A 27,231-nucleotide genomic window follows, 5' to 3' on the forward strand; every position below is an offset into this window, starting at 1 on the left:
ACTAGACTCTTGCCACCGAACTTTATTGCCAAAGCAGGAGCTGTACTAATTACTTCGAAAGTCTGTTTAAAGTTTTTTTTAGTAAAACAAATGCTGTTTTAAGCAATCTTTTAAAACCCATTATAATAAGCCAAGGAAAGCAACAGCATTCAAAAATAAATTCTAAGAGGATACCTTCAATTAACCACTTAACGACCGCCTAACGCCGATAGGCGTCGGCGGGTCGTTAGTGGTATAGCATGGAAACGACCGCTCGATCGAGCGGCCTTTCCATGCTAGTTCACGGAGACTGCCTCCGTGAACAGTGTGCGAGCCGCCGATCGCGGCTCGCACGCATATAGTAAACATGCGGGGAAGGAATCCCCGCTGTTTACATCACACGGCGCTGCTGCGCAGCAGAGCCGTGACGTAGATCGGCGATCCCCGGCCTCTGATTGGCCGGGGATCGCCGTCATCTGATAGGCAGAAGCCTATCCTATCAGGCGCAGGACGGAATTCCGTCCTGCGCCGCTCAGAAAAAAGGTAGAAGGAGGGAAAGCCGGGGAGCCCAGAAAACGCTGCGGAGGGGGGCTTTGAGGAGCCCCCCCCCCCGCAAATCAGTAGTAGCCGGCGGCGATCAGACCCCCCTGCAGGAAATCCCCCTAGTGGGGAAAAAAGGGGGAAGTCTGATCGCCCAGCCACATTCCTGATCGGTGCTGCGGGCTGTAGAGCCCACGCAGCACCGATCAGTTCAAAATCCCCTGGTCCTTAAGTGGCATATCCTTGGATACTCCGTCATAGGGTACCTGAATGACACGAGGCATGCTGAGATAAATGTGTATATAAAGTACCACTCCTACTTAGAACTTGCCATTTTCTTTTATTCTCTTTGAAGGATAATAACTTAGTACTATAAACTAATCTCTTTGCAGTCTGATGAAGTAGGACTACGACTGCACTTCACGTCTCACCGATACAGTGGCAAGACTACCAGGGGAGCAGCCACTGGGAGGGCCTATTCTCCCCTTGTAGTGCCCACCTCCCCCAGAGGCCCTCCGAGTCCCAAATGCAGTGAAGCAGAGAGGTGCAGACAGCCCTAGGGATGGCAATGTTTATGAGAACTCATGGAGAAGCATGTGATCAGTTTGATCAGCTGATAGATTTGTAAGGCCATCCCTACAGACAGGTTATTTACCTGTTTCACCATTAAGTCCGTTCTACTCTTTGTTTGTCATTCACAAACAATTTTCCCCTGATGTTCCTGCATGTCATGTGATGGGCAGTAGCCAGGGGCGTAGCAATAGGGGTTGCAGAGGTAGCAACCGCATTGGGGCCCTTGGGCCAGGGGGGCCCCAAAGGGCCCTCCCTCAACTACAGTACTGGCTCTCTATTGGTCCTGTGCTCATAATATTTACTTCTATAGATACTTTGAATTGTGGTAATCATTAAATAGCTGTTCCTCATCCCCTCCTTGCACCTCTGACACTGTGGTTGCCATTGGCAGGTTTTGGGGCGCCGTATTAATTGTTATGTATAGAGTGCTTGGGAGGCCCCATTGTAAAACTTGCATCGGGGCCCACAGCTCCTACGCTGCTGGCAGTAGCAGTCAGAAGGTGTACAGGGCTGTGTGCCAGCAGCGGGGTGCCTGCAGACACCAGTAATGTAAAGCTTGCGACATTTGTTACGGGAACTGGAAATGGTATCCAAATTGATATGGGGGGGGGGGTATTGGGGGTGGGGGGGAATGGTGGTTATGATGTATACACGTGTAGAGGTGACCTGGGCTGTAGCGGGGTGGCATGTAAGTTTTGCTAGAGGCAGACCCAAAATGTGTAGTTACAACTCTTGCCAGATATCTGAACAAGGGTAATAAAATTGCATGAAAAGGGAAAGTTCAACAAATGATTGTTTTAGAGCAGAATTAAGCTATAGGGCAGCAATGTATTGCAGTTTAATGTTTATACCTATATGTTTAACACCATAAATCAAAATAAGAATATGGGATTCCAGGAAAGTCCATTTAAGATGATCCCTATAGATAAAGATGTCCATGTCGCCCATGTCACACTTTCCTGAGTACAAGTTCACAGGCACTTGTGCATCAGTGTGTGTGTGCAATGCATTGTCTCAGCAGCACCTCTTCCCTTCTGCTTCCGGAGGCGATGATGATTTGCTGCAGATGACATCAGACGTGGATGCTGGAATAGACCAGCAGCAGCAGCAGCTAGCGTGATTCTCCTCCCAGGGTCCCAGCCCAGACTCCCCATATAAAAGGCAGCCTGCCTCCCCTCCCCGGCTCACTCCCTGTCTGCTCTCAGCTGCTCTACCTAACGGAGCGGGGGAGGAAGATCAGCCACACAACAAGGGGGGCAACTTCGCAAGGATGGCAACTCTGGTGGAGCCAGGGGTGGACCCCGATCCGTCTAACAGCATCCTCAACCCTTCCTCCACCTCCCCCAGCCTGTCTCCCAGATTCCTAGACAGTAAATTCTACCTGCTGGTGGTGCTGGGCGAGATAGTGACAGAGGAGCATCTGCGGGCTGCCATCGCCAATATAGAGCGAGGTAAGGCAATGGCTGTACAGCTGATCTGCTGCCACTTGCTGCTGACCTCTGCCTGGGGATCATGCATGCTGCTGCCTGTGTGTGCCTGGCCAGGGCAGGGCGTGTGGCTGCCATGTATGCAGGTGGCATCATATTACTGCTGCTGCTGACCTCTGCCTCGGGATCATGCATGCTGCTGCCTGTGTGTGCCTGGCCAGGGCAGGGCGTGTGGCTGCCATGTATGCAGGTGGCATCATATTACTGCTGCTGCTGACCTCTGCCTGGGGATCATGCATGCTGCCTGTGTGTGCCTGGCCAGGGCAGGGCGTGTGGCTGCCATGTATACAGGTGGCATCATATTGCTGCTGCTGCTGGGAAAGGGAATCTGGTCTCATTGATCATCATTTAGGGAAACAAAGACAATGTGGAGCAGCCACTCCCTTTTCTGTAGAGTATGTGGTGGGCTGCAGATCTAACAGTTGGCAAGAAGGCACTCCCTCCCCCTCCCTCCTCTCTCTGCTGTCTCATTCACATCAGGCTCAGGGCTCTGGGAGAAACTCCTATTCTAATGCACTGTCATAATTGTGTCTGTGGGCGGATGCTGCTGATCGGCTTCCATGGCTTGTCATTGTCACATAAAGCATATCTGGAGGTACTATGGCTTATTTCATGAGATGGTGATAAAGGGAATCACAGCAACTTTCTGCATGAAGGATGAGAATCCATGACTCGGCTGTCTTCCCTGCGCCTGGGCTGTGTCCTGCGAGCACATGGGCGACTGGAAGCCAGCAAGGACACAAGCTGCTCACCCCACCCAGTGACAGCAGCTCTGCTACACCCACCCCATCCATCCATCCTCCTCAATGGCCCAGGCTGATCCTGCTGTTATGTCACGTCAGAGGTCATGGTGCTCTTCTGCAGCACTGTATATATATTGTGCGTTGCTTCTAGCATCAGATCCATGGGCCCGAGTGCTAATGATATACACTACCCCCAATATATTCATACATGTATATAATATGTACTGCCTCATTTATAATACAGCTGCATGATATACTGCTTTCCAAGAACAGCTGCAGACTGGTGTCAGAGATGTGTAGCAGGGGAAGGGAAAATCATTATTATTATTCAGAGCACAGATAGAGCTGATCAATGCTGTTATGACCAATGAAGGGCCAATGCAGTAGTTAGGCGGTCTCTCTGGTCCAGCACAGGGGCCCAGGTGCAGTCACAACCCATGGATTGCTAGTGCTGCTAGCCCAAGCTGTATATGAGCAATGTATCTATGCAAGTGATGGAGGGAATACTGGCTCACACTTGCCTATTACAACCCTTTATTTCATCCTGCTGTGACGTTTCGGTGTAATCGGCTCCTTTAAGGGACTTGTCACTATGTATTGTATTAGATAAGACATGATTATTATTTGCTGTGTCAGGATATATGTGCTTGTTGTGCACACGTGTTGGCTCGGGAGCGCTGCTGATCAGTTTATATTGGAGTAATAAGCCCCTTGCCCTTGCACCAGCGGCTGCTGTAATGACACTTGCAGAGCAGAGGGAAGCCGGCTGGTGGGCGTGGCGCAGTCCGCACTGCGGTCCCCACGGCAGCGTACGGCAGCACTCAGTGGACAAAGAGGCTCCTTCCAGCCAGGCAGCATCAGCAGCAGAGAGGGGAGCCTGTGCTGTGCATAGAGGATGCTGCTGTGTCACTGATCTGCTGCCTCATTCACCTGTGCCACCATCTTCATCAGCATCCGCTCCCTGCCTCATATCCTACTGATGGATGCAGCCTGACTCCCCTACCATGGATTGCTCTAATAGGAAAAATAATCTAATATGAATTCATGTGTTTGGATACTGAAGGGAACAAGGGGCATCTGGATGTATTGCTGTGCATGGTCGCTGCTGAACACACCCAGCTGTGTCATTGTTGAGGGAGTGAGGTGGGATGAGTCATGCAGTTCTACCAGGGGTGGCCCATATTGTTATACAGTAACGTTTTGTGTAAACATGTTATTACTTATTATCTTTATTCGGCTCTTATGATTGTTTATGGGAGTATTTACATTTCTGAAGAGGCAGAAGACATAGCTTTGGGTTTTTTTTTAATACAGAATTCTTTATAGAAGGACATAGGCCTAGGAAAGTAATGAGCAGCTGCTGTCACTGAGGAACTAAAAGTACCTGAAAGTCATGTCAAGAAAGCAATTTATGTGTAACAATACGCAGTGTGTGATGGTTTGGATGGTACGCTAGTGGAGTTACTGTCTCTTTAAACATCCTGATCGCAGGAGATGAGGCAGGCCACACCTTGGAGCTGTCTCTACAGAGATAGGCAGAGATACTGTCTGCCACTAGCTATAGTGCTGCTGCCTGCTTATGTCTGACATCAGGGACATCCATGCAGCAGGCATCATCAGAAGAACTGATATAGCCTGTCAGAATACTTGTAAAATGCAGCTTAGCTGATATAGGGAAACTATTTCTTATATTGGCCAGGGATAGTGTATGTTTGTGTAATACACAGAAGTATTATTATTGTTATTGATTTATAAAGCATCAACATATTCTGTGGCGCTGTAGCTGTCATTATATACTATCATTATATATTTATTGCAAATGTGACTGACCTTCCAAGGACAAAGATAATAAATACAGGAGATACCTACCTAGATGGATTTAGTTCCCTCCCCTGTCATCTGATCTGTAAAGTATAGCTCCGCCTTTGCTGATAAGCTGATATTCTAAGCCAGCCAGCATTGTAAATAATATTTATTACCCATTTTTGTCCATTGAACTTTAACAGTGTCTGGAAGTTCACTACATTCCAAGTGAGGAACATTCAGAGTTGGTGTGTTACTGCGGTATGACAGGAACTATGAAACACCGCGTCTGTGGCGCCTCTTTATAAATAAATGGCAAACTGATGAACGATTTGATTTTTTTGTCTACCCCTTGTAAAGAAAATCAGAAATTGCCCTTTAAGGCTAGCATATTTATAAAGTGATATTCTGATTAATTACGGTGGCAAATGGCGATTAGTGCTTCGAAGGCCTACAATAATTATCCTAAAGCGGATATCTTCAGTTTCATTCATTTCAACTGAACCATGGAGAGCATTAGGCAAATGGTCATTTTCCCTAAAAACAGATACCATTATCTCTAGCAGCAGCAACAGATTGCAACTTTTTTAAACACTGGTTTACACTTTCCCCTCTTGTATACATTGTATTTATACTCTGTTTACATTTTGTTTGCCTAAACACTACATTTCAATTTATTGTGCGTGGTCATGGAGATCTGGATGCAGTGGCTGGCTCCGCCCTTTCCATCCACATTGTGACATTACTCCACCACCTCCCCATCACCAGTTATGTCGCGTTTGTTACTAACCATATCGTACGCCATTATCGCCACTCAACTGATTGACCATGTCGGCTCAACATTTCCCAAGACATCTTGATCGATACATTCATCCAATTTTGACATGTTTGATGGTCCTCCAGAAAGTAACAGCCATTTGCACACACACGGTGTTCTGTGTAATTTCACTTGCATCTGTCAGGTTAACCTCTTCTGTCCCTGCACCGTTTGTCACATGACTGCACACTGGTCACTGTTTGTTCAGCAGCATTAACATGAAGTCCCCCATCAAATTACCTTATCCATAGGTGAGGAGTGTGATACTACTACAACATAGGGATTAAAAACCTTGTTAAAAGATGTAATATATGCTTAAATGAAGGGGGTGATTTTGTGGAGAAATAATCAACAGATAGTGTGTATAAAATAAACTGTTTTTTTAATTAATTATTTGAAAAAGGCTGTTATTTTACATATGACCCACGTAGATGGAAGTGGGCATCGGCCACCTGCTAAAGATTACATGAGACAGTCTTCTTCTGTGCAATTACCGCACTGGGGTGTCAACCGCTGACACAGGTGGTTACAAATGCTACCATCCGGTCATCAGCCAGATGGCGCTCGCCGCTTGGCAGATTGGTGGTTGAACCATGCGGCAAGCGGGCAGCTCAGCCCTCCTTGTGTATTAGCTAACTCTCTGGCTCCTAGCCAAGAAGCGTGTGCTGATCAAGGTTGGCAGGGGTGTGGGGAGACGAGAGCCACTCTCTTTAGAGTTCCTACAGGGAACAGTAGGCATTAGCGGACAGCAATATGACTGGATGGACTGGTACAGAGGAGGGCAGCGACATCAGGAAACACATGTATATAGTTTAATGTGCCAGTTAATGACACAATCTTGATACCATCTTACCAAATGTATCTAATAGAAGGATAAACTAGGGAATATACTGGACTTTGAACAGATACTTTAGGTAGTCCCTTTATGCCTGACCAACTAACACTATGTTGGCCTATCAAAGTAAGAAGAAAAAAACGGAGCATGCAGTACCGATTAAAGATCGCAAATCGCATGTAAAATTGCCTCAGAATCGCAAGTCGGAATCGCATGTAGTGTGCAAGAGGCCTCAGTCTGAGATCAAGTCTACTTTGTGGCACGACAATTTGTGATTAATAACAAAAGGAATGACACATGATTATATGTTACTCTGTAATCTATCTACTTAAAGGGCCACTATTGCAAAAAAATGTAAATTGTAAAATACATGTAAGGTATACTTTTCTTCCTGAGTAAAATAAGCTACATATTTGCCATGTTGCTGACAATTACAGTAGGTAGTAAAATATCTGATTTTGGACTAGTCCACTTCCTCATGGGGGATCCTCAGCATTTACTTTATTCTTTACAAACGCACTTCCTGAAAAGTATCTATACAAAGATGCTGGCCTCCCTTCTTGCTTGCACACTAGGTAGTTGCATTGAACAACTGCCATTCAGTAAATGTTTTTGAAAAGAAGAAAAACCCTGAGAACCCCCCTGAGTAGATGGACTAGTCCAACACCTGTCAGATTTTTACAACTCAGCAACATTGGAAAAAAGTAATTCGTAGTGCATTTTACTGTAGGACAAATGTACTTTATACATCATTTAAATTTTACTATTTTTTTTACAATAGTGGTCCTTAAAAATGTGAATGTGAGAATACCGTAATACCATCACTCCACACCTCCCCATGTTCTTGCTATGCAAGCACTGTCAGTCTCATAGTCTGTCTCTGACAGCTCTTCCAAGGAGCACCTGTCCTGTAACAGTGGCCAATAAGTATACAATCCAGCGGCCGCTCGATCGTCTCTGATGGCCTCAGTAATCAATCGGAAAATATCGTTCGTGTCCATTTCGAGATTAATTTTCTCTAGCCAATTCATTCAGATTGATGAGATCGATCCATTTTTCTGATCAATCCCATCGATCTGTTTGGAAACAATCGATCGCCGCTGGATAGTATCGTTAATGGCTACCTTATTGGCTGTTTTTACTAAATTAACATTTTTTTTCATCAAAGCAGTAGTCTAAAAACAAAAGGCACTGCTGCAAAGCCTGCAGATAGCAGATCTGTTATATCCATGTCTCTTAATACAATTCATCTTTTAAATACCTGAATTACGTAGTGGTCACATGATCTGTACCTCCTGCTTATCAGTTGTTATGTTCTTCCTGTGTGGATGGGCGCCATTTCCTGTGACATCACCAGGACTGTGGAGTCAGTACAAAAATCATCTGACTTAGTTTATGAAACTTCCGACTCCAGGTACCGAAATTTCTTTGACTTTGGCTCCACAGCCCTTGCAGGGCAATGTAGTCGGTACAAAAATGATCTGAGTCCGACTCCTCAGTCTATAAAAACACAGACTCTGACTTCAGTTACCCAAAAATTGGTCCTTGACTCCAACTTCACAGCCCTGCACATCACATCCCATGTTCAGCATGCCTATGCAGTTTAATCAGTGTTATAAGCAGGATTATGACTGGTAGTGTGCGTTTTGCTAGTTCTAGTAAATCAATAAAGGGAGCCTGAAGTGAGGGGAAGATGGGAGGATACCATTTCATTCTCTTATAAACAATGCTGGTTGCCTGGCTTTTGTGCTGATGCTCTGCCTATAATACTGGCCTAGAATGAGCATGCAGATCAGGCGCTCTGACACCACTGGCAGCATGCTTGTTTCAGGTGAGTGACTCAAAAACAACTCAAGCCTAAAGATCAGCATGACAGCCAGGCAGCTGGCATTGTTTATAAGTGAATGAAGATGGCCGCCCCTCTATTCCTCTCCCTTCAGGTTCTCGTGACGTGATGGCAGATTGACAAACCGTTGGTAAAACTGACGTGCGCACACAATTCTACTGACGTTTACAGAAGCAGCATAACAGGTGTTGTGCAAATAGCACCAATTGTTTTCTGTACACAACATGCACGTTGCTTGTACAACATACTTTATGCTATGTGTGTAATCCGCAGTCCGGGAACACAGAACCCAGCGGGGGAGTCACAGGCCAGGTCTGTGGAGCCCTCAGCAGGCTAAAATGTAGCCAAGGTGGCCAGACCTTTTTGAATGACAGGCCATGTTATGTGAGTGATGATGACATTAAAACAGGGCTGTGGAGTCGGTACAAAAATCTTCCGACTCCAACTCCCGACTCCTTGGTTTATGAAACCACGACTCCGACTCCAACTCCGACTCCGGGTACTCAAAATGGCTCCGACTCAGACTCCTCGGCTCCGACTCTTTAGTCTAATACTTAACAGGGCTGTGGATTTTGTACAAAAATCATCTGACTCCGACTCCTCAGTTTACGAAACCACAACTCCGACTCCGGGTGCCCAAAATTGCCTCGACTACAACTCTGGCTCCACAGCCCTGCATTAAAAATAGCCTTTGTCTGATTTTGGCATTTTACCACTACGTTGATAATGGCTCTGGAACTACAATGAGTGAACTGCTTATATTACAAGTGTATCATCTATTACATTTTGTCTTGTTCAGACGTTTGAATGAGGGCTTTGGTGTATTTTTGGCAAGGGTCTGGCTGCACGGTGTGTACGTAGGATTGTGGGGGTGCAGTTGGTTGTAGCAGGAACCTGTTGGATAAGGTAACCTAAGTTAGTATTACTTAGAGATATTCTGCTTCTCCATAGAGCTGCTTTTGCTGTGTACCATGGCCTTGCTGTATGAATGGGGCAGCATCATAGAAAGACTTTAAACCTGTCTCAGGACTTAAAGGGACACTTTGCAGTAAATGACTTAAAGGAAAACTGAAGTGAAAGGGATATGGAGCCTGTCATATTTATTCATGTTTAAACAATACCAGGTGCCTGGCTGCCCTGCTGATCCTCTGCCTCTAATACTTTTAGCTATAGACCTGAACAAGCATACAGCAGATCATGTGTTTCTGACATTATTGTCAGATCTGACAAGATTAGCTGCATGGTGTGGTTCAGACACTACTGCAGCCAAACAGATCAGCAGAGCTGGCAGCCAACTGGTATTGTTTAAAAGGAACGAAATATGGCAGCTTCCATATCTCTCATGCTTCAGTTGTCCTATAAGCTAAAAAAATAACCTTTTTTCATACAATATTCATAAATGATTAGGCCTGCGTTGTCCAAGCATAAAATCTTACCCCTTAGTTACTTTCCTAAATGTATCATAGGTGCTGGCATCTCTACTGCTGGCAATATGTATAACTTCTAACTGGGGAAGAGGGTAAGATGACATAATTGCCGTGGCAGAACATCACTGAGGGGGGCAGGGCAGCATACTAATATTCTGCTATATATAAATATAAGATTTTACCACTGAAACCAGAATAACTAAGGTAAAAATAAGTATCCTGAATAATATTGTTCAATTTGCTATGTGTCATCCGAGGTCTGTAAAATGGAGTCTAGACTGTATCCCCTCCCCTCCAAACATCTCCAAAAAACAGAACCCAAAAAACACTGTGGTCATTCTATCGGCTGCCTGTCTTGCTGGGTGGGATCATTACAGATGCACCACATAACACAAATATGTTTTGAGATGGGTAAGACATCAGTCAGGTGTCAAGTTTAAATACTTGAGTAATGGAAAGGAGTATTCCTCTCAGTGGGTTTGGAATATAAGGCGATCCTGATTTCAGATTCTCCTTTGTCACATGTTTGACATCCAACCCTTGAAATTTCCACCTTGGAAAGTGCAGGGCATGAAATGAAGAACTGAACTAAGTCCAATTGTGACACAGATCACCTCTCTGTAGGACAAACACGTTACTGATGGTTCCCATCCAGGCCAGCACCTGGTGCAGTCTATTGAGAAACTACCAATGTGGCAGCACACCCATTGCTGTTACCTGTTGTTGTGAGCACCAGGTGTACTCAAACCTGGGCTGACCATATATAATGGGATTCAGGTAATAGAAAGTCTAACCGGAGGGAACAATTGTATGGCACATGGCAGAGTGGCTTTGAGCAGGCGGGGAAAGTAGGAGAACAAGGGCCTTGGCTAAGATGATCTGGCACTCTAGATCTCTTGGCAACACATTTGGGTCATGATAATAGAAAAATAAGAAAAGCAGAGAAAAAGAGGAAGAAAGAAAAATAATCAAGAAAGAGAGGATGAGTAGGTTGGCTTTATAACAGATTGCAAAGACTTGCGGAAGGCCAGGTTCAGATAACGCTGGACGCAGGACAGTGCAGATACATTGTGCCCCACATATGTTCCATCACAGTGTTCATTGACCTGTCTGGTCCACTGGACCAGAACCGGCATCTGAGTCCACTGGCATCTGAGTCCACTGCCGCTCCGGTTCACTGCAGGGGACAAGCATGGCTATACAGACTGGAGTCCCAGCAGAAGCATTATGGTGCTCTTTATTGCGACAGCCCAATGGGAATCCTGTGAACCAATGAGAATCCCCATTGGGGAGGGAGGATTCCCATTTGTCTGTAATCCATTGGAAAGCCCCATAATTCTTCTGTCTGGACTCCGGTCTGTATAGCAGGTCTTGTCCCCTGTAGTGGACCCAAGCGCCGACAATGCTGATGGATCCAAAGGCAGAAGGTGACAGAAGACAGTCAAGACCAGAGAAGAGTGCAGAAAAATATGCGGTGAACACACTAGTGAGACAGACACCATCTGTTCTCATAGACTTCAATTGATTTCTTCAGAATTTGCTCCATGTCTGGAATTTTTGCATACCGGACAGCCTCTATTTCCACTAATCAGAACAAACAGATACAGTGATGTGAAAGACTATTTGCCCCTTCCTGATTTCTTATTCTTTTGCATGTTTGTCACACTTAAATGTTTCTGCTCATCAAAAACCGTTAACTATTAGTCAAAGATAACATAACTGAACACAAAATGCAGTTTTAAATGGTGGTTTTTATTATTTAGTGAGAAAAAAACTCAAAACCTACATGGCCCTGTGTGAAAAAGAAATTGCCCCTTGAACCTAATAACTGGTTGGGCCACCCTTAGCAGCAATAACTGCAATCAAGGGTTTGCGATAACTTGCAACGAGTCTTTTACAGCGCTCTGGAGAAATTTTGGCCCACTCATCTTTGCAGAATTGTTGTAATTCAGCTTTATTTGAGGGTTTTCTAGCATGAACCACCTTTTTAAGGTCATGCCACAACATCTCAATAGGATTCAGGTCAGGACTTTGACTGGGCCACTCCAAAGTCTTCATTTTGTTTTTCTTCAGCCATTCAGAGGTGGATTTGGTGGTGTGTTTTGGGTCATTGTCCTGCTGCAGCACCCAAGATCGCTTCAGCTTGAATTGACGAACAGATGGCCGGACATTCTCCTTCAGGATTTTTTGGTAGACAGTAGAATTCATGGTTCCATCTATCACAGCAAGCCTTCCAGGTCCTGAAGCAGCAAAACAACCCCAGACCATCACACTACCACCACCATATTTTACTGTTGGTATGTTGTTCTTTTGCTGAAATGCTGTGTTTCTTCTACGCCAGATGTAACGGGACACGCACCTTCCAAAAAGTTCAACTTTTGTCTCGTCGGTCCACAAGGTATTTTCCCAAAAGTCTTGGCAATTATTGAGATGTTTTTTAGTAAAATTTAGACGAGCCTTAATGTTCTTTTTGCTTAAAAGTGGTTTACGCCTTGGATATCTGCCATGCAGCCCGTTTTTGCCCAGTCTCTTTCTTATGGTGGAGTCGTGCACACTGACCTTAATTGAGGCAAGTGAGGCCTGCCATTTGTGGATAATGGCTCTCACTGTGGTTCGCTGGAGTCCCAAAGCTTTAGAAATGGCTTTATAACCTTTACCAGACTGATAGATCTCAATTACTTTTGTTATCATTTGTTCCTGAATTTATTTGGATCTTGGCATGATGTCTAGCTTTTAAAGTGCTTTTGGTCTACTTCTCTGTGTCAGATAGCTCCTATTTAAGTGATTTCTTGATTGAAACAGGTGTGGCAGTAATCAGGCCTGGGGGTGACAACAGAAATTGAACTCAAGTGTGATAAACCACAGTTAAGTTATTTTTTGACAAGGGGGGCAATCACTTTTTCACACAGGGCCATGTAGATTTGGCGTTTTTTTTCTCAGTAAATAATAAAAACCATCATTTAAAACTGCATTTTGTGTTCAATTATGTTATCTTTGACTAATAGTGAACGGTTTTTTGATGAGCAGAAACATTTAAGTGTGACAAACATGCAAAAGAATAAGAAATCAGGAAGGGGGCAAATAGTTTTTCACATCACTGTATGTTCCAAACAGACATATGTCAACTGATCCTATTGCCTTGCATAAGAATGTATCGTAATCTAGGGCCAATTTAGGGGAAGCCAATGAACTTACCTGTATGTGTTTGGGATGTGGGATGACACCGGAGTGCCTGAAGGAAACCCACACAGACACGTGGATATACAAACTCCATGCAGATAGTGCCTCAGCTGGGATTCAAACCAGACCCAGCACTGCAAAGCGAGAGTGCTAACCTTTATGCCACTGTGCTGCCCAGTTCAGCTATTTTGATGCGATATATGGCAAAGATTCATCTTTTTTTTTTCTTTTGATTACGTTAATTTAATATCTTGTGCATGTACAACAAAGGCATTCCACCCACACTACCTCTAAAGGACAAGGGTAGATAGGAATATTAAAGTTTACTGGCAGTCATTGATTTTTTTAAGTAACAAAGCCTTTTGCTCATGCAGGTAATTACTCCTACAGTAAGGTGGGAACCTCTGGACAGCCTCATGGCAACAGAACTCTTACCAGAGCACAGAGATTACTGTTGCTAGGGCAGCCGAGAGCAGCAATTTCAGCTGCTGGTTTTGGAAATTAATAGTTGGCTTCGGCTTCAAATGGAAAGAACATGTTTATAATTTTGAATTCAGAAAAGCTTTGGGCTGCATTGTTCTATTCTCATGGCAGTATTTGAACCCCAACCAAAAAATGAATTTAATCGATCACTGTTATGAAATTCTTCTTATACAGAAAATGTTTTTTGCTGAAAGAATTGTTTTCTTTTTTAACCTCTTGTCTCTTTTGTCAATACTTACTTTAACTGCCTATTATACTGTACGTAAAGTGTAACTTAGGCAAATCAAATACAAGGATTTATACTTACCTGGGACTTCCTGTAGTGGGTGTACTCCTGTGTGCATCCCGTCCCATCTGTTCTGCCGCAGTCAGCATCTGTAACAGTCTAGGACTACTGCGCATGCATGGCCTTGTCCCTGCGCCTCCATAACTAAATATGCAGGTGCAGAACGTGACCAAGGAGGCAGCCATGCGCTGTACTGTGCATGTGCAGTAAGACTGACTACCGGGCTGACTACAGGAGAATGGACGGGAGCAAATGCACACCGAGGGAGGCAACAGACTACAGGAGGCTGGAGGAAGCCCTAGGTAAGTATACATTTTTATGTTTGAATTATCTCAGGCTTACTTTGCAGTGTACTGAGCACCAGTAGAATATTTCCGTTTTTTTTTTTTGTACTGGTGATCTATGCACTTTAAACAATCTGCAGTGGAAATGAGCTTGCCTGGGCTGTACTATGTAGTCCAGGGGAGCTGACATGCCGCCCATCATTCATACCTGTAACAGAAGCTCCCATTTCAAGAGATTGCTGGAGGACATGCAGCTCCAACAACACGGTAATCCATCTCAATATCTTCCATGACCTGTTTTCCACTGTTCACAAGGCCGAACATTAACATGCTATGTGATCATAAATACCAGACTATATGGAGCTTTTCAATTTGGATTTAAACACCCTCAAGGTTGGAGCTGTCCTTATTGGGTGTGGTAAGGAGTTCAAAAGAGTAGGGGCAGCATGACTGAAAGCTCTAGCTCCAAAGCCAGAGGTGGACTCTGGTGACCCAGAGTTGGGCATCACAAAGTGGTTAACACTATGGGAGAGGTTAGGGTTACACGATGATTGGGAAAGCAGTGCCAACCCACCATGCCAGACTCAAATATCTATCTATATATCTATCTCTGTCTGTCTGTCTCTGTCTGTATGCCTATCTATGTCTGTCTGTCCATTTAAGAAGCGCACAAATGGCAATAGTGATTTACAAAGTTAAGAAAAATACAATAAATTGCTGCAATCTCATCACTGCGAGATGAATTGTAGATGGTAGTCATTTGCCTCATTAGGAATCTTATCTGCGTACACTTTGAGCATTGGTGCTTCCTGCAATCTACCCCATTGCCCCAGGGCGAGATACTAGTCCACAAGTGCCTGTGGTAAATACAGAGCTGTCGGCTATACATCTGTCCCTTCCTTTTACTTGAGAGAATAGATCTCTGATGTCTTCCCTGCCTCTGTATCCATATGTTGTGTCATTTGCCGGCCGAGTGGAGAGCATATATCCAGCCATACATATTTCATTCCGTTACAGCAGTGCTCAGCCAGTACAGGTCGGAGGTGACCTAATTCATGGATTGGCACATTGTGTAGAATGATGCAGTTTTCTTGATAAGTGCAAAGCTTTGCAGCTCTGCAGAGATGATCACACTACTATATATATATATGTATCTCCTTTGTCCTCTGAAGGGCATGACTTGCAGTATGCAGACCACTCTGCTTCCAGCTGGACACAATAGAGTAGCAACGTCTGTATCGTGTAAGCTAATAACTTTATAACATATCGTGTAAACTAATAACTTTCTAATAACATTTTCTGGTAATATATGCAGATTTATTCAATCCTAAGCAGTGGGCTGAAGCCTGAAGCGCTAACTGTCATTACAACTAAAGGCTAATAAAGTGACAGTGATGGAAGGAGCCTTAGGGCTGGGAATGACAGCTTCCTGTAACTAATCCCTTTAGGGACTCTCTGTTGTGGAGGCAGCAGGTGCCCAATGATATCACATCCAATATTCAAAGCACCAGAGGAGCCGATTTCTAGGACTGTAAATTCAGTGAGGCAGATTTATCAGGACAAAAAGCAAAGCTAACTGGAGGAGAAGGGGAGCAGTTGCCCAGGGCAGCCAATCACATTGCAGATGCTGAATGGAAGAAGGATTCTGGTTTGTTTCACTGGAAAACCTCTCTTAATTCTGCTCTGGTATTTTTTGTACTGATTTTAACAGGGTTGTGAAGTCGGTACAAAAATCATTCGACTCCTCAGTTTATGAAACCAGGAGCCCAAATTACTCCTTGGTCTAATTCTTATGAGGGCTGTGGAGTTTGTACAAAAAAACATCCGACTCCTCAATTTATTGAGACCACCGACTCCAGGTACCCAAAATTTCTCTGATTTCAACTCCACAGCCATGGATTTTAATACGCAAGACCTTCAGAGTGCTTGGAAATTGTACTGTCAAAACGTTACTACATGATGTTTATTGCTATTGATGAGGTAAACTACAAATATGTAACAATACATACAATTTACTTTCTCTGTGCTTTGCATGGTTCAACAAGGGAGAAAGCTGGCACATCCAAAATCAATCTTTATATGTTCCATGTAAAAATATGGCCAACGTTTCAGAGCCGCGTAGGACCCCTTTATCAAGGCAATATCTGCTCTGAGGCAAAGATCTGTTTGCTGCTGTGCAAAAAATTCTGCATAGGAATTCGGGAGTCTGGCTCCTCTTAAACACTCGCTGTCAGCGATGTGTATTCATCTGAGGTCAGCAGCATGCTTTGCCTCAGAGCAGATATTGCCTTGAATGCTGAATAAATCTTAATTGCATGGATTGATGCCTCTCCTGTCTTCTTCTACACACATTGAATTGATCTGGTTGTGAGATTGCTCATCCTGGGAAGTGGACGGCAAGTGTTGTTACCAGCTAGCATTTGGTGCCGACCTTATTGTTACACACACAATAATACCGTGTACGTAGTGCATAAAATAATGAGATAGTTTGATACATTATTCAAAAGAGGAATCAGAAAATAAGGATTTACGTCCTCCCCTGAGTCAAATCACACAATATCCAGGTTTCACTGTATAATTGGTGAACTAACGATTGTGTTACTGCAATCACTTGCATCCCCATTATATTTGTGATAAATCTTGTGAAGACCGTTTTTTGCTGACTGGCCTATGATTGCTGATGCTGCTTGACCTGTCAGTTCTATAGTGAAGTAGCCCACAGAGAGTAGAACTATGATGGATGGCTTCATCTTACAGCTATTGAGTGCATACTGGTGTCACTGGAGATATAACCCCTGCTCTTACTATCCATGTGCTGATCCATTTTTAAATACCTCCCTTGATTGTTTGTCTTCTAAGCTTATTATTATGTTTACTGTAGTTCACACAGTGCAAATATTTCATGTGTATACTGCACCTATGTTCTTCTAATTGTATTGTGCAGGCCTCATTATCATTATTGAGCCCTGGGAGGTGCATGTGATACAGTAAGGTTTGCTTTTGAGCACCAGTTCAGGATGTGGCGCATAGTCGATTGAGCTCGGTGCACAAAGCAGCCACGTGTCCATGTGTTTCCAGCCAGAAACTCCTTCCTTGCCTGGGGTATGAAGGAGATCATTTGGCAGTATAGCTGCTGTCTTTTCTGGTAAAAGGGGTGTTCTTTTACTTGGTTGTTTGTTCCCAGTCATGCTTGCAAACCCTTTCCCCAGAAAAACACAATACTATACATATAGACAAATGTTAAAAACGTAACTTTACGTAATTTTATAGTTATTAGACCAAGAAGTGGCTATATGAGTTGAAATCCACTATAGGTTTCCCCTGTGAACCAGATTATTGTTGTACTATTTCTAACAAGTCATTCCACCACAAACCAACATGTTTCACCCCCTTAGAAAAATGGGGGCTTCGTCAGGGAAAATAAAAGTGCATATTACATAGTTACTGTATATAGTTATTTGGGTTGAAAAAAGACATACGTCCATCGAGTTCAACCAGAGAACAAAGTACAACACCAGCCTGCTCCCTCACATATCCCCGTTGATCCAGAGGAAGGTGAAAAACCCCTTACAAGGCATGGTCCAATTAGCCCCAAAAGGGAAAAAAATCCTTCACGTATAGGTGCATACAGTGCTATACAATCAAGTGCAATATCAGAAAAATAACAAAAAAATTAACGAAAACTGCGTCATAGCCTCACGGCTATTTTTGCTAGACCCTTTTCCCACACCAGTGTATGTTGATAGATTCTGAAGACTCATGTCACTAGGGCCCCTTCCCCATTTGAGTGCATCAGGAAAAAGAAGTGCCGTCGCAAGTCACAATGCGATTTTCGTTAATGCAGTTGCGATTCCATTCATTATAATAAATAGAAATCACAATGCATTTGCAGGAATTTGTTGACAACCATCCATCAGCCATTCCGCAGTGAATCGCAACGCATGGATTGGGACATCAGATAGTGTCAATACACTTCTGAAGTCCTCGCGGATCATGTCGCATTGTGTTGCTGCAAAACATGGCTAAAACGGGAGTGTGGGGAAAGGACCTTACTGTTGTAAAACATTTTCTACCTATTCATTATGTCACATGGGAAAAAGTGACACAGAGCGGCTGTACAGGTATCCATCTGAAAATGGCGCCTGCGAATAATGGCACACGGTGTTCCCGCTAATACGTTTATCGCTTATCGCTATTTAACGTTAAAGCCTTATTGTTATTTAGCGTTAAAGCCTTATCGTTATTTAGCGTTAAAGCCTTATCGTTATTTTGCGTTAACACACAGAACCCTCTCTGTACTTATCCCCAACCCCTAAACCCCCCCTGGTGGTGCCTAACCCTAACCACCCCTCTGGTGGTGCCTAACCCTAAGACCCCCCTGGTGGTGCCTAACCCTAAGACCCCCCTGGTGGTGCATAACCCTATGACCCCCCTGGTGGTGCCTAACCCTAAGACCCCCTGGTGGTGCCTAACCCTAACCACCCCTCTGGTGGTGCCTAACCCTAACCACCCTCCTGGTGGTGCCTAACCCTAACCACCCCCTGGTGGTGCCTAACCCTAACCACCCTCTGGTGGTGCCTAGCCCTAAGACCCCCCTGGTGGTGCCTAACCCTATCCACCCCCCTGGTGGTGCCTAACCCTAACCACCCCCCTGGTGGTGCCTAACCCTAAATCTCCCCTGGATGTGCCTAACCCTAACCTTGACAGTGTCACATTAAATCCATTCACCGTTTTGCAGTTAAATAACTTCTGCAGTTTGGGGGATTAACACAGTATAAGAGGCCTCATTCCAACATTTCTCGGTACAGAGGCGCCAGGCTATGTACCGGACCGCATTGGGTGAGTCTTTTGATTACTTTATTTAACCCTTTTTTAAGCACTTAATTTTAATTTATTGTATGTAAGAATACTCTTTATCCACGCACCTCACCAGTCCCTATGTTTGCACATGTAAGACCCATATGCATATAAGATTGCTTCTCTTACTAGTCCACACATTGATCGCTCCACCCCCCCCCCCCGAGAGAAAAAAACACAACCCCCCCCCCTCCCCCCAGTTTCTTTCCCCACAACCTATTATACTTGGAATACAGTATATACCCCTGTGTTAATATGTATGAGAGACAAAAATATGAACACGCATATACACAGATACATATTTAATTCAAAGCCCATTTTATCCATTTTATGAAAATATTCTATATATAAAAAAAAAAATTAAATTAATTTTTGTAAAATAATTTTTTTTATATCTTGGCTGTCTGTATGAGTACTTAGCATACTGTCTTCTGTCAACAGTGATATGCTCCTATTTATAGCCTGAGGAAGTGGGATATACCCGCAAAACGCGTTGCACCTTGTTCGGAGTATGTAAATAAACTGATTTTTGCTTAAAACAGCAATATTTGTGTCTGCTTTGGAGGGGTAAGTCCACCGCTACCTACTTCATTTTATCCATTTTAGAGAAATATTGTTTTTACCCTGTTGGTGCCTCTGTACTACTTTTGCAGCTACTGGTTACAGTTCCTCTTTAAATACAGAGGTCAGGTTGAGTTAAGGTCAGCATTGTCATTATTTTGGCTTCTGAAGTTAGACTCGTAAATACATAACTATGTCAGTCCCCCTCTTCCTGCAGCTGAGTCACATAACTGGAGAGCTGGCATTGCATTAGACACGAGTGCTGGCGGACACACTGCCAGCTGCATGCCCGTAATAGCCCATCAGGTTCCTGTAATACCTCTCTAATGGTCTGATCCCAGCTCTGGTTTCCTTTCTCCACCATAACCATGCATGTGAAGTATTTACAGACTGCACACATGAGACATTACTGCTTGTTAGTGAGCCGGCCTGGCAGAGTGATGATGAACAGAGCCCCCCAAATTACAATGAGCTTCAGTAAGACAGAGCAGTAGGAAATTAAGCATAATGTCTTCTGTATGATAGGATGGCTTTCTCAGTGTCATCATTTCATTACGTGATTAAGGATTTGGAATTGTTGTACAAATGATAAAAGCTTTGTATCTCTTATAGTATTATGCAGTGTCTCAAAGGCATTTGTACATTATTTCTTTAGTGAATAGCTAGATTAACCTGGCTGTACAACAGTTTAGGTAAAGACGGCTGTGAGCACAGTAATTTCACAAGGGAAATCCACCTTCCTTCTAGATTTACCATAAACTTAGCACAAACATGGTGTCCTATCGAGAAAAATATTGGTAATATAATATTACTGATATTTTACTATAACTTAACTTTCCCCTAACTAAACTCTTCCTAACTGCCTAACACTACCCCCCCCCCCTCCTCGTGCCTAGACACTAACCCCCCTCCCAGTAGCGTAGCTAAGAAGCTATGGGCCCCAGTGCACGTTTAGCATTGGGGTCCCCCAAGCATGCTATAGATAATAATTGATACAACACACCAAAACCAATCAAGGACAACCACAGTGTCAGAGGAGCAAGAAGGGGATGGGAAACTGTGTGTTAGTGATCACTACTATTCAAAGCATCTATAGAAGTGCATATTATCTGCACAGGACCAATAAAGAGCTAATACTGTGTTTGAGGGGTGGGCCTCCAGGGGCCCCTCTGGCCCAAGGGCCCCCGTTGCGGTCACTACCTCTGCACCCCCTATTGCTATGCCACTGACTCCTTTTGTGGAGGAATATGGTGGCTGCCACATAATAATTTCCTTTTAAATAATTCACATTGCCTGGCTGTCCATCCTATGGATCCTAATGAGGCTTCCCCGTCTCCCTCTGCCAGCCTGATCAAGCACTGGCAGCCCTGAACACAGAGAGTCATCAATATGTACATCTGCGCTCCTGTGCAGACGCTGTAGGGGGTTTCCACTCTATCTCCTGCGGACCTAACCGAGCCCAATCGGGTACCCTCTACTGCGCAGACGGACAAGGGAGAGATCTTAGGGAGGTCGTTGCGCTGGATCCCCTCTGCTGCAGAGGACGGGGGAAGCCTTATTAGAATCCAGAGGCTTCCCCCTCCCGAGGTAAGTGCCGCCCACTTTCCCTTACAGGTTTACTTTAACCACTTTGTCCACAGGTCAGTAGATATACGTCCTCTGGGACATCATCTAAGCCACACGTCAGTAGATACAAGTCTTGTAGCAGAAGCAGTGCTGTGCAGGATCGGGCTTGCTCTTGTGCACATTTCTGGCATTATCTGATGCAGCACTAATTGGTGAATGGGAATATAAGTTTCCTGAGCTAATGAGATTGATTTTAACTATTAAAAATACTTGTATTTTCTAATTTCATAGTGAAAAATACACTCTGTAGCATTATTTCAGAATCAAATATCTTCACCATAAATTGTGACCGGAACATAATCTAAGTTTTGTGATAAGCTGTAAGAATAGCCAAACAAAATTTGTGTTTTTTATCTACAGTAGCACTTTTTATTTTTAAACTGGAATTGGTAAAACTGAGAAATACATGGTTTTTCAATTTTTTTCTTTGTTTTCCCATTAAAATTCATAGAAAACAAAATTGTTTTAGGGAAAAAAAATGGGATACAATGAAAGCCTAGTTTGTCTTGAAAAAAATATATATTTCATTTCTGTGTCATAAGTAGGGATAAAGTTATTTCAGATTAAATAGGGACATAGCTAAACTGTCAAAACTGCTCTGGTCAATAAGTTGAAAACAAGGTCTGGATGCGAAGTGATTAAATGCAGCCAAATTGCTGCGGTAATAAAACCACACAGGTCAAGCACTGACACGCAGTGGTGTTACCCAGCAGCAGAGGATGTTGCGCTCAGATGTGACTCTTTGGGGGGGCCACCTGTCTAGCGTCAGTACCGAACGCTAACTAGTGCCCGGCCGGAGCAGGAGAGTAGCTTACAGGCGGTGAATTCTCTGCCCGTTAACTGCCCGTCTGAAAGAGGCCTAAAATAAGTATTTTCTGGTGTTTGGCTTTAAGCTTTCACAAGGCACAACGCATTTAAAAAATCAGCTTATTTAATTATTGGCTTTTCCCTGGCGTGTCAACAAGCAAAATGCAGACGCTCGCAAAATGCTGGGAAAACAAACAAGAAAACACTTGTCGCATTTTAATTGCATTTGAAATGACAGTGTGAACAAGCATAACAGATTTTCTACCGCATCAGACTCACTCAACCAACCGCAAGAGAGAAGTCCCAAAGTCAAAGGGACACATAGCAACCAATCACAATCCATTCTCCACTAGTTTGGCTTCAGTGAAAGACATCCTGAATTATGTTGTGAGTTACTGGGACCAGATTTGGCATGTGGCACTTTATGCTTTGTATTGTGTATTGAAGAAGCCTGAAGATTATTAACGCTGCCTGCAATCCTGCAAGGTGGATGGATAGGCTGGCATGGTGTGATCGCCCTCAGGGCATTGTGTCTGCCAGCAGCTCTACACGCAGAGTGCTCAGCTTGGCAGAAAGCTCCTGTTTGTGCTGTGCTGAGAGCTGTACACAGACACCACATGGGAACGGTTATTAGTACAGACAATGGCTACCACTGCTGCCAGATTGGATGACTAATGTCACATGTCTGTTGGTATAGTAATCTGTACACCTATTTCTCGGAAATAGGACAGATTTGCTTTCTATGTAGATAGGCTGAATTCCAGCAATTTATTACAATTAGAAGTAGTTATCCCTTCTATCCCAAAGGTCAGTTAGAAATAGTTTTTCCTATTTCCGAAGGTTTTATTCTTACTGTAAATTGCTGTGTGAGCTTTATCTGTAGGGATGGTCCATATAGATGCTAATAATTTTGAGCAAATGCAAATAGATGCTAATTTTATGCAAATATATGCAATTTGAAAGTGGTGCAGTGAAATGCAACTGTCCCTACATTTGATTGGTCCATTTCCACGTTGCATAACATTTTCAAAACATTGGAATTGTTAGTATCGTGTCTCTAATTACATGGCATGACTTGCTGCCTTTAGAACTGGAACTGAAAAATCTGGAATGCCTGGCACTATTAGCAGGCGTCGCTTGGTGCTTGCCGCTGTTAGCATGCATTAACTAACACTGATCGGGATCTGAGCGACCACAAACTGGCGAGCCCAGCAGGTGTTTACTTGCTACTGACAGGCATTCTCCATTGTTAGTTCCACCAAAGTACATGCGGTGGGATATTAGGCTTGTAGTGTGAACTAACCATGTTGAATGCAATGGAATTTAGATTACCCAAGTGTATTCCTAGTGCTATAAAGTGCCACTAATGCCAGGAGGCAGTGCCAACCAGATCAGGTTAATCCATAGTAAGGATTCGAGTTGAGTTGGTGTAACGAGTGCTGAAGCTGAAAAACAGGGATGACACCCTTCGTTAAATATCAAAGTATGAACAAGCTAGCACGTCCATAAACTTTCTTTATTGTTTCTTGCAATATAAAAGGCAATGTTTCGGAGCCACATAGGGACCCTTTATCAAGGCAACCATCTGTCTGCCGCTTCATTTTCACTGCTGCTGCTGGCTGGATGCACATCACACTAGTGAGTGCTAAGAGGAGCCTTTACTCCCTACAGGACATTTCCTATTATCATTGAAGTGGCAGATTGTTGCCTTGAGCAACATGTGCCTTGATAAAGGGTCCCAACATGGCTCCGAAATGCTGGCTTATATATTGCAAGACACAATAAAGATTATGGATGTGCTAGTTTGCTCATATTTAGATAATCCATAGTACAGACTACCCCTCTTATTATTTTGTAAACTGATTCCGCTGCCTGTTATGTCATGTGCTGGCGTTAAGTTCACACAGAATGGGGTTGATTCACGAAACCGTGCTAACTCATAGCACGGCCGCGCTAGCGTTTTGTGTGCGTTATAACGCACGTAATGGTTTTCATGCGCAAATGCGAATTTTCACGTGTTGCCACGTTTGCGTGCAAAAATTCACATTTGCGCGCGAAAACCGTTATGCGCGCTATAACGCACGCAAAATGCTAGCCATGCTATGAGTTAGCACGGTTTAGTGAATCAACCGCAATGTGTATCGCATAGCGCTTATGCTACAATGTAGGCATAAAGCAGGACACACTCTGCATGTTATAATGTTCACGTTATTTTTCATAGCATGAACATCTGCTATTATAATATACAATGGCCTCAATTCACTAAGCTTATCTCCTGTCTTTAATAACGTTTCTAGAGTTATCACCATGGTGATAAGGCATGTCCTATTCAGGAAACATTTTACCTCAGGCAAACCTAAAGTTAACTCTCCTGTCTTTAAGTTAACTCTCCAATCCTTAAAATAACTCCAGAGTTAAAGAGAGGCTGTTAAAGTGAACCTTAAGCCAAAAAAAAAATGAGTTTCACTCACCTGGGGCTTCCAATAGCCCCCTGCAGCTGCCTGGTGCCCTAGCCGTGTCCCTCCAATCCTCCTGTCCCCGCCGGCAGCCACTTCCAGTTTCGCCGTCAGGAGCCGACAGGCTGGGAATGCGAGTGATTCTTCGCATTCCCAGCCACAATAGCGCCCCCTATGCTGCTATATGCTATGTGCTATATGCTATAGCAGCATAGAGGGAGCTATTGTGGCTGGGAACGCGAAGAATCACTCGCGTTCCCAGCCCGTCGGGTTCTGGCGGCGAAACCGGAAGTGGCCGTCGGCGGGGACAGGAGGATCAGAGGGACACGGCGAGGGCACCGGACAGCTGCAGGGGGCTATTGGAAGACCCAGGTGAGTAAAACTCATTTTTTTTGGGGGGGGGGGGGGGGCTTAAGGATCGCTTTAATTAACTGCTTGTGAAAATAACTACAGAGGCGGTAAATTAACTACAGAGGAGGTAACTTAAGGAATGAAGAGATAAGATAACTCTCCCACTGTGTGGAGGTACGTTTTCTCTTGCCTTATTATCTCCAGCATGATCTTAATGAATTGAGGCCATTATCCAGATAGCTCACTGGATAGCACACTGGCGTAGTAGATAGCACTCTCAACTTGCACCTTCATATCCCAGCCAGGGCACTATCTGCAAGGAGCTTGTATGTTCTCCCTGTATCTATGTGGGTTTCCTCTGGGAACTCCAGATTACTCCCACATCCCCAAAACACACAAATAGGTTAGTTGGCTTCCCCCTAAAAACTGTTCCTAGACTGCAATGGATCTATGACTATAGCAGGGATTGGATTGTGAGCTTTTCTGAGGGACAGTTCTGAGGGGCAAGACTATATATGCTGTAAAGTTCTACAGAAGATGTCAGCGCTATATAATTATATAAATACTAAATAATAATAAAAGAACCACTAGGAAAGTATAAGGAGCTAAAAGAGACCAAAAAGTCCTTTTACTAAAAAGCAAAGTTGGATATAATTCTGACTTCTTGAAACAGAAGGTATTTGCAATAATTCAGCTTTATGTGAGCAACTGGGGTTTCCCATGATGCATCACTTCTGAATATGCAAATCATCTCTTTATACCCCTAAAGCCCGGCTTACATCCAGAACCACTGGTGTATAGTGAGCCTATAGCTTCTACATTTTACACACATCAACCCAACATGCAGACAGCCTGTTTCTGACTTGTTGGTGCTCATCATTGCATGGCATGGATTGATGTAGCTAGTGGACAGGGCTTACGCCAGTACTATAGAATACCCAGATAGCTCATAGTGAAGTGCTTGCTACCGCACGCTTTATTCAGAAAAACACTGAAGAAAGTGCATTTGGACATTTTGGGCTGTTACAACCCTAGGTTGGGATTTTGGGGTACGTTTTTTGGGATACCAAAAGTTAATCTGTGATAAATTTCGGATTGCCCAGGCTAAGCGGATGCTGATGGTTGACGAGTATATCAAGCAGGTGAATGGAGTGGAACACAGGGTTGAAAAACTGATGCCCAATGTAACAAACTAGGTAAACTGAAACTGAAAACTGATCAGTTTTCCAGGATCAGTTTTTGATACATGCAGTGTGAACCGAGCCTTATCCTGATCACATTTACAATAATATCTAAAAAAAGAAACCTTCAAGAACAGTACTCTCTATCTAGGGAAACTGTCATTTTAAGCCATGATAGAATGCTCTAAAAAGATTAGTTTTCTTTTCTTTTTGTGTCTGATAGCCGTAGCTAAATGCGTTGATTTCCTTCTCATTTATATCCATTCTGCAATGCACTGTAATTACCAGTATTTCATACTCAAAAGCACTTTGCATTAGCATTTAGCAATGTGTAAATGGGGAAGGAGCGGGTTATGTAGACGCTTGCAGTAGTCAAGCACCGGACACGCTCCATTGAGAATTACAAAGATGGCTGCACTAAAATATCAAAATAATTCTGTTTACTTTTTGTGATTGTACTGGTATTATTCATGCAAATTACACGATATGTACTGAAAACAAAAAAGTTAATTACTTTTTAGAATATATGGGTACCACTGGGCTGTATGCCAGTACATCTCTGTTGCCAAGGAATTAAAGGACCACTATTAGGAAAAATTGTAACATTTAAAATACGTGTCTAAATACATCTATCTATCTATCTATCTATCTATCTATCTATCTATCTATCTATCTATCTATCTATCTATCTATCTATCTCTGTCTGTCCGTCCGTCCGTCTATCTGTCTATCTATCTATCATACTTCTTTCTTTCTCTGGCCTTTCTGTAAATTTTCAAACACTTAACGTGGGATAAAACTCTGAAATAACATTCAATAAATATGTTTGCGTTTGTGCACGAGCAATATTGTCTGTTTACAAATTACAAGTTCCCAAAGTACAATCTATCTGCTCTGAAAGCTTCCATTGCATTTTCTTGCATGGCTGCTGTAGTTAAATATTAAAATCTATCTAGTGATCACTTCTCAATTCTCTGCTTCTATAGCAGAGAGAGCACATTTTCAGCACAGCTAGGAATGTAACAGACAAAGGAATGTAAACAAAAGATCATGTTATTACTTCTTCAGATGCGGCTAGAAGCTGCCCGCTGAAGCAAGGAGGTTTCCAC

The 27,231-nt window shown here is 43.6% G+C and overlaps 1 protein-coding gene across 1 annotated transcript in view; it reads left to right on the forward strand.

Moving 5' to 3' along the window:
• Nucleotides 1-2,259: 2,259 nt before the first annotated feature.
• MAP1B (microtubule associated protein 1B) overlaps nt 2,260-27,231 on the forward strand; it is a 133,741-nt gene continuing 108,769 nt past the window's right edge. The window contains exon 1 of the mRNA XM_068248227.1: nt 2,260-2,543. Coding sequence (XP_068104328.1) covers nt 2,363-2,543 — 181 coding nt within the window. The 5' untranslated portion in view covers nt 2,260-2,362. The remainder of the gene's footprint in view (nt 2,544-27,231) is intronic.

Source organism: Hyperolius riggenbachi, chromosome 1 (assembly GCF_040937935.1).
Source record: "Hyperolius riggenbachi isolate aHypRig1 chromosome 1, aHypRig1.pri, whole genome shotgun sequence".
Classification (NCBI taxonomy): domain Eukaryota; kingdom Metazoa; phylum Chordata; class Amphibia; order Anura; family Hyperoliidae; genus Hyperolius; species Hyperolius riggenbachi.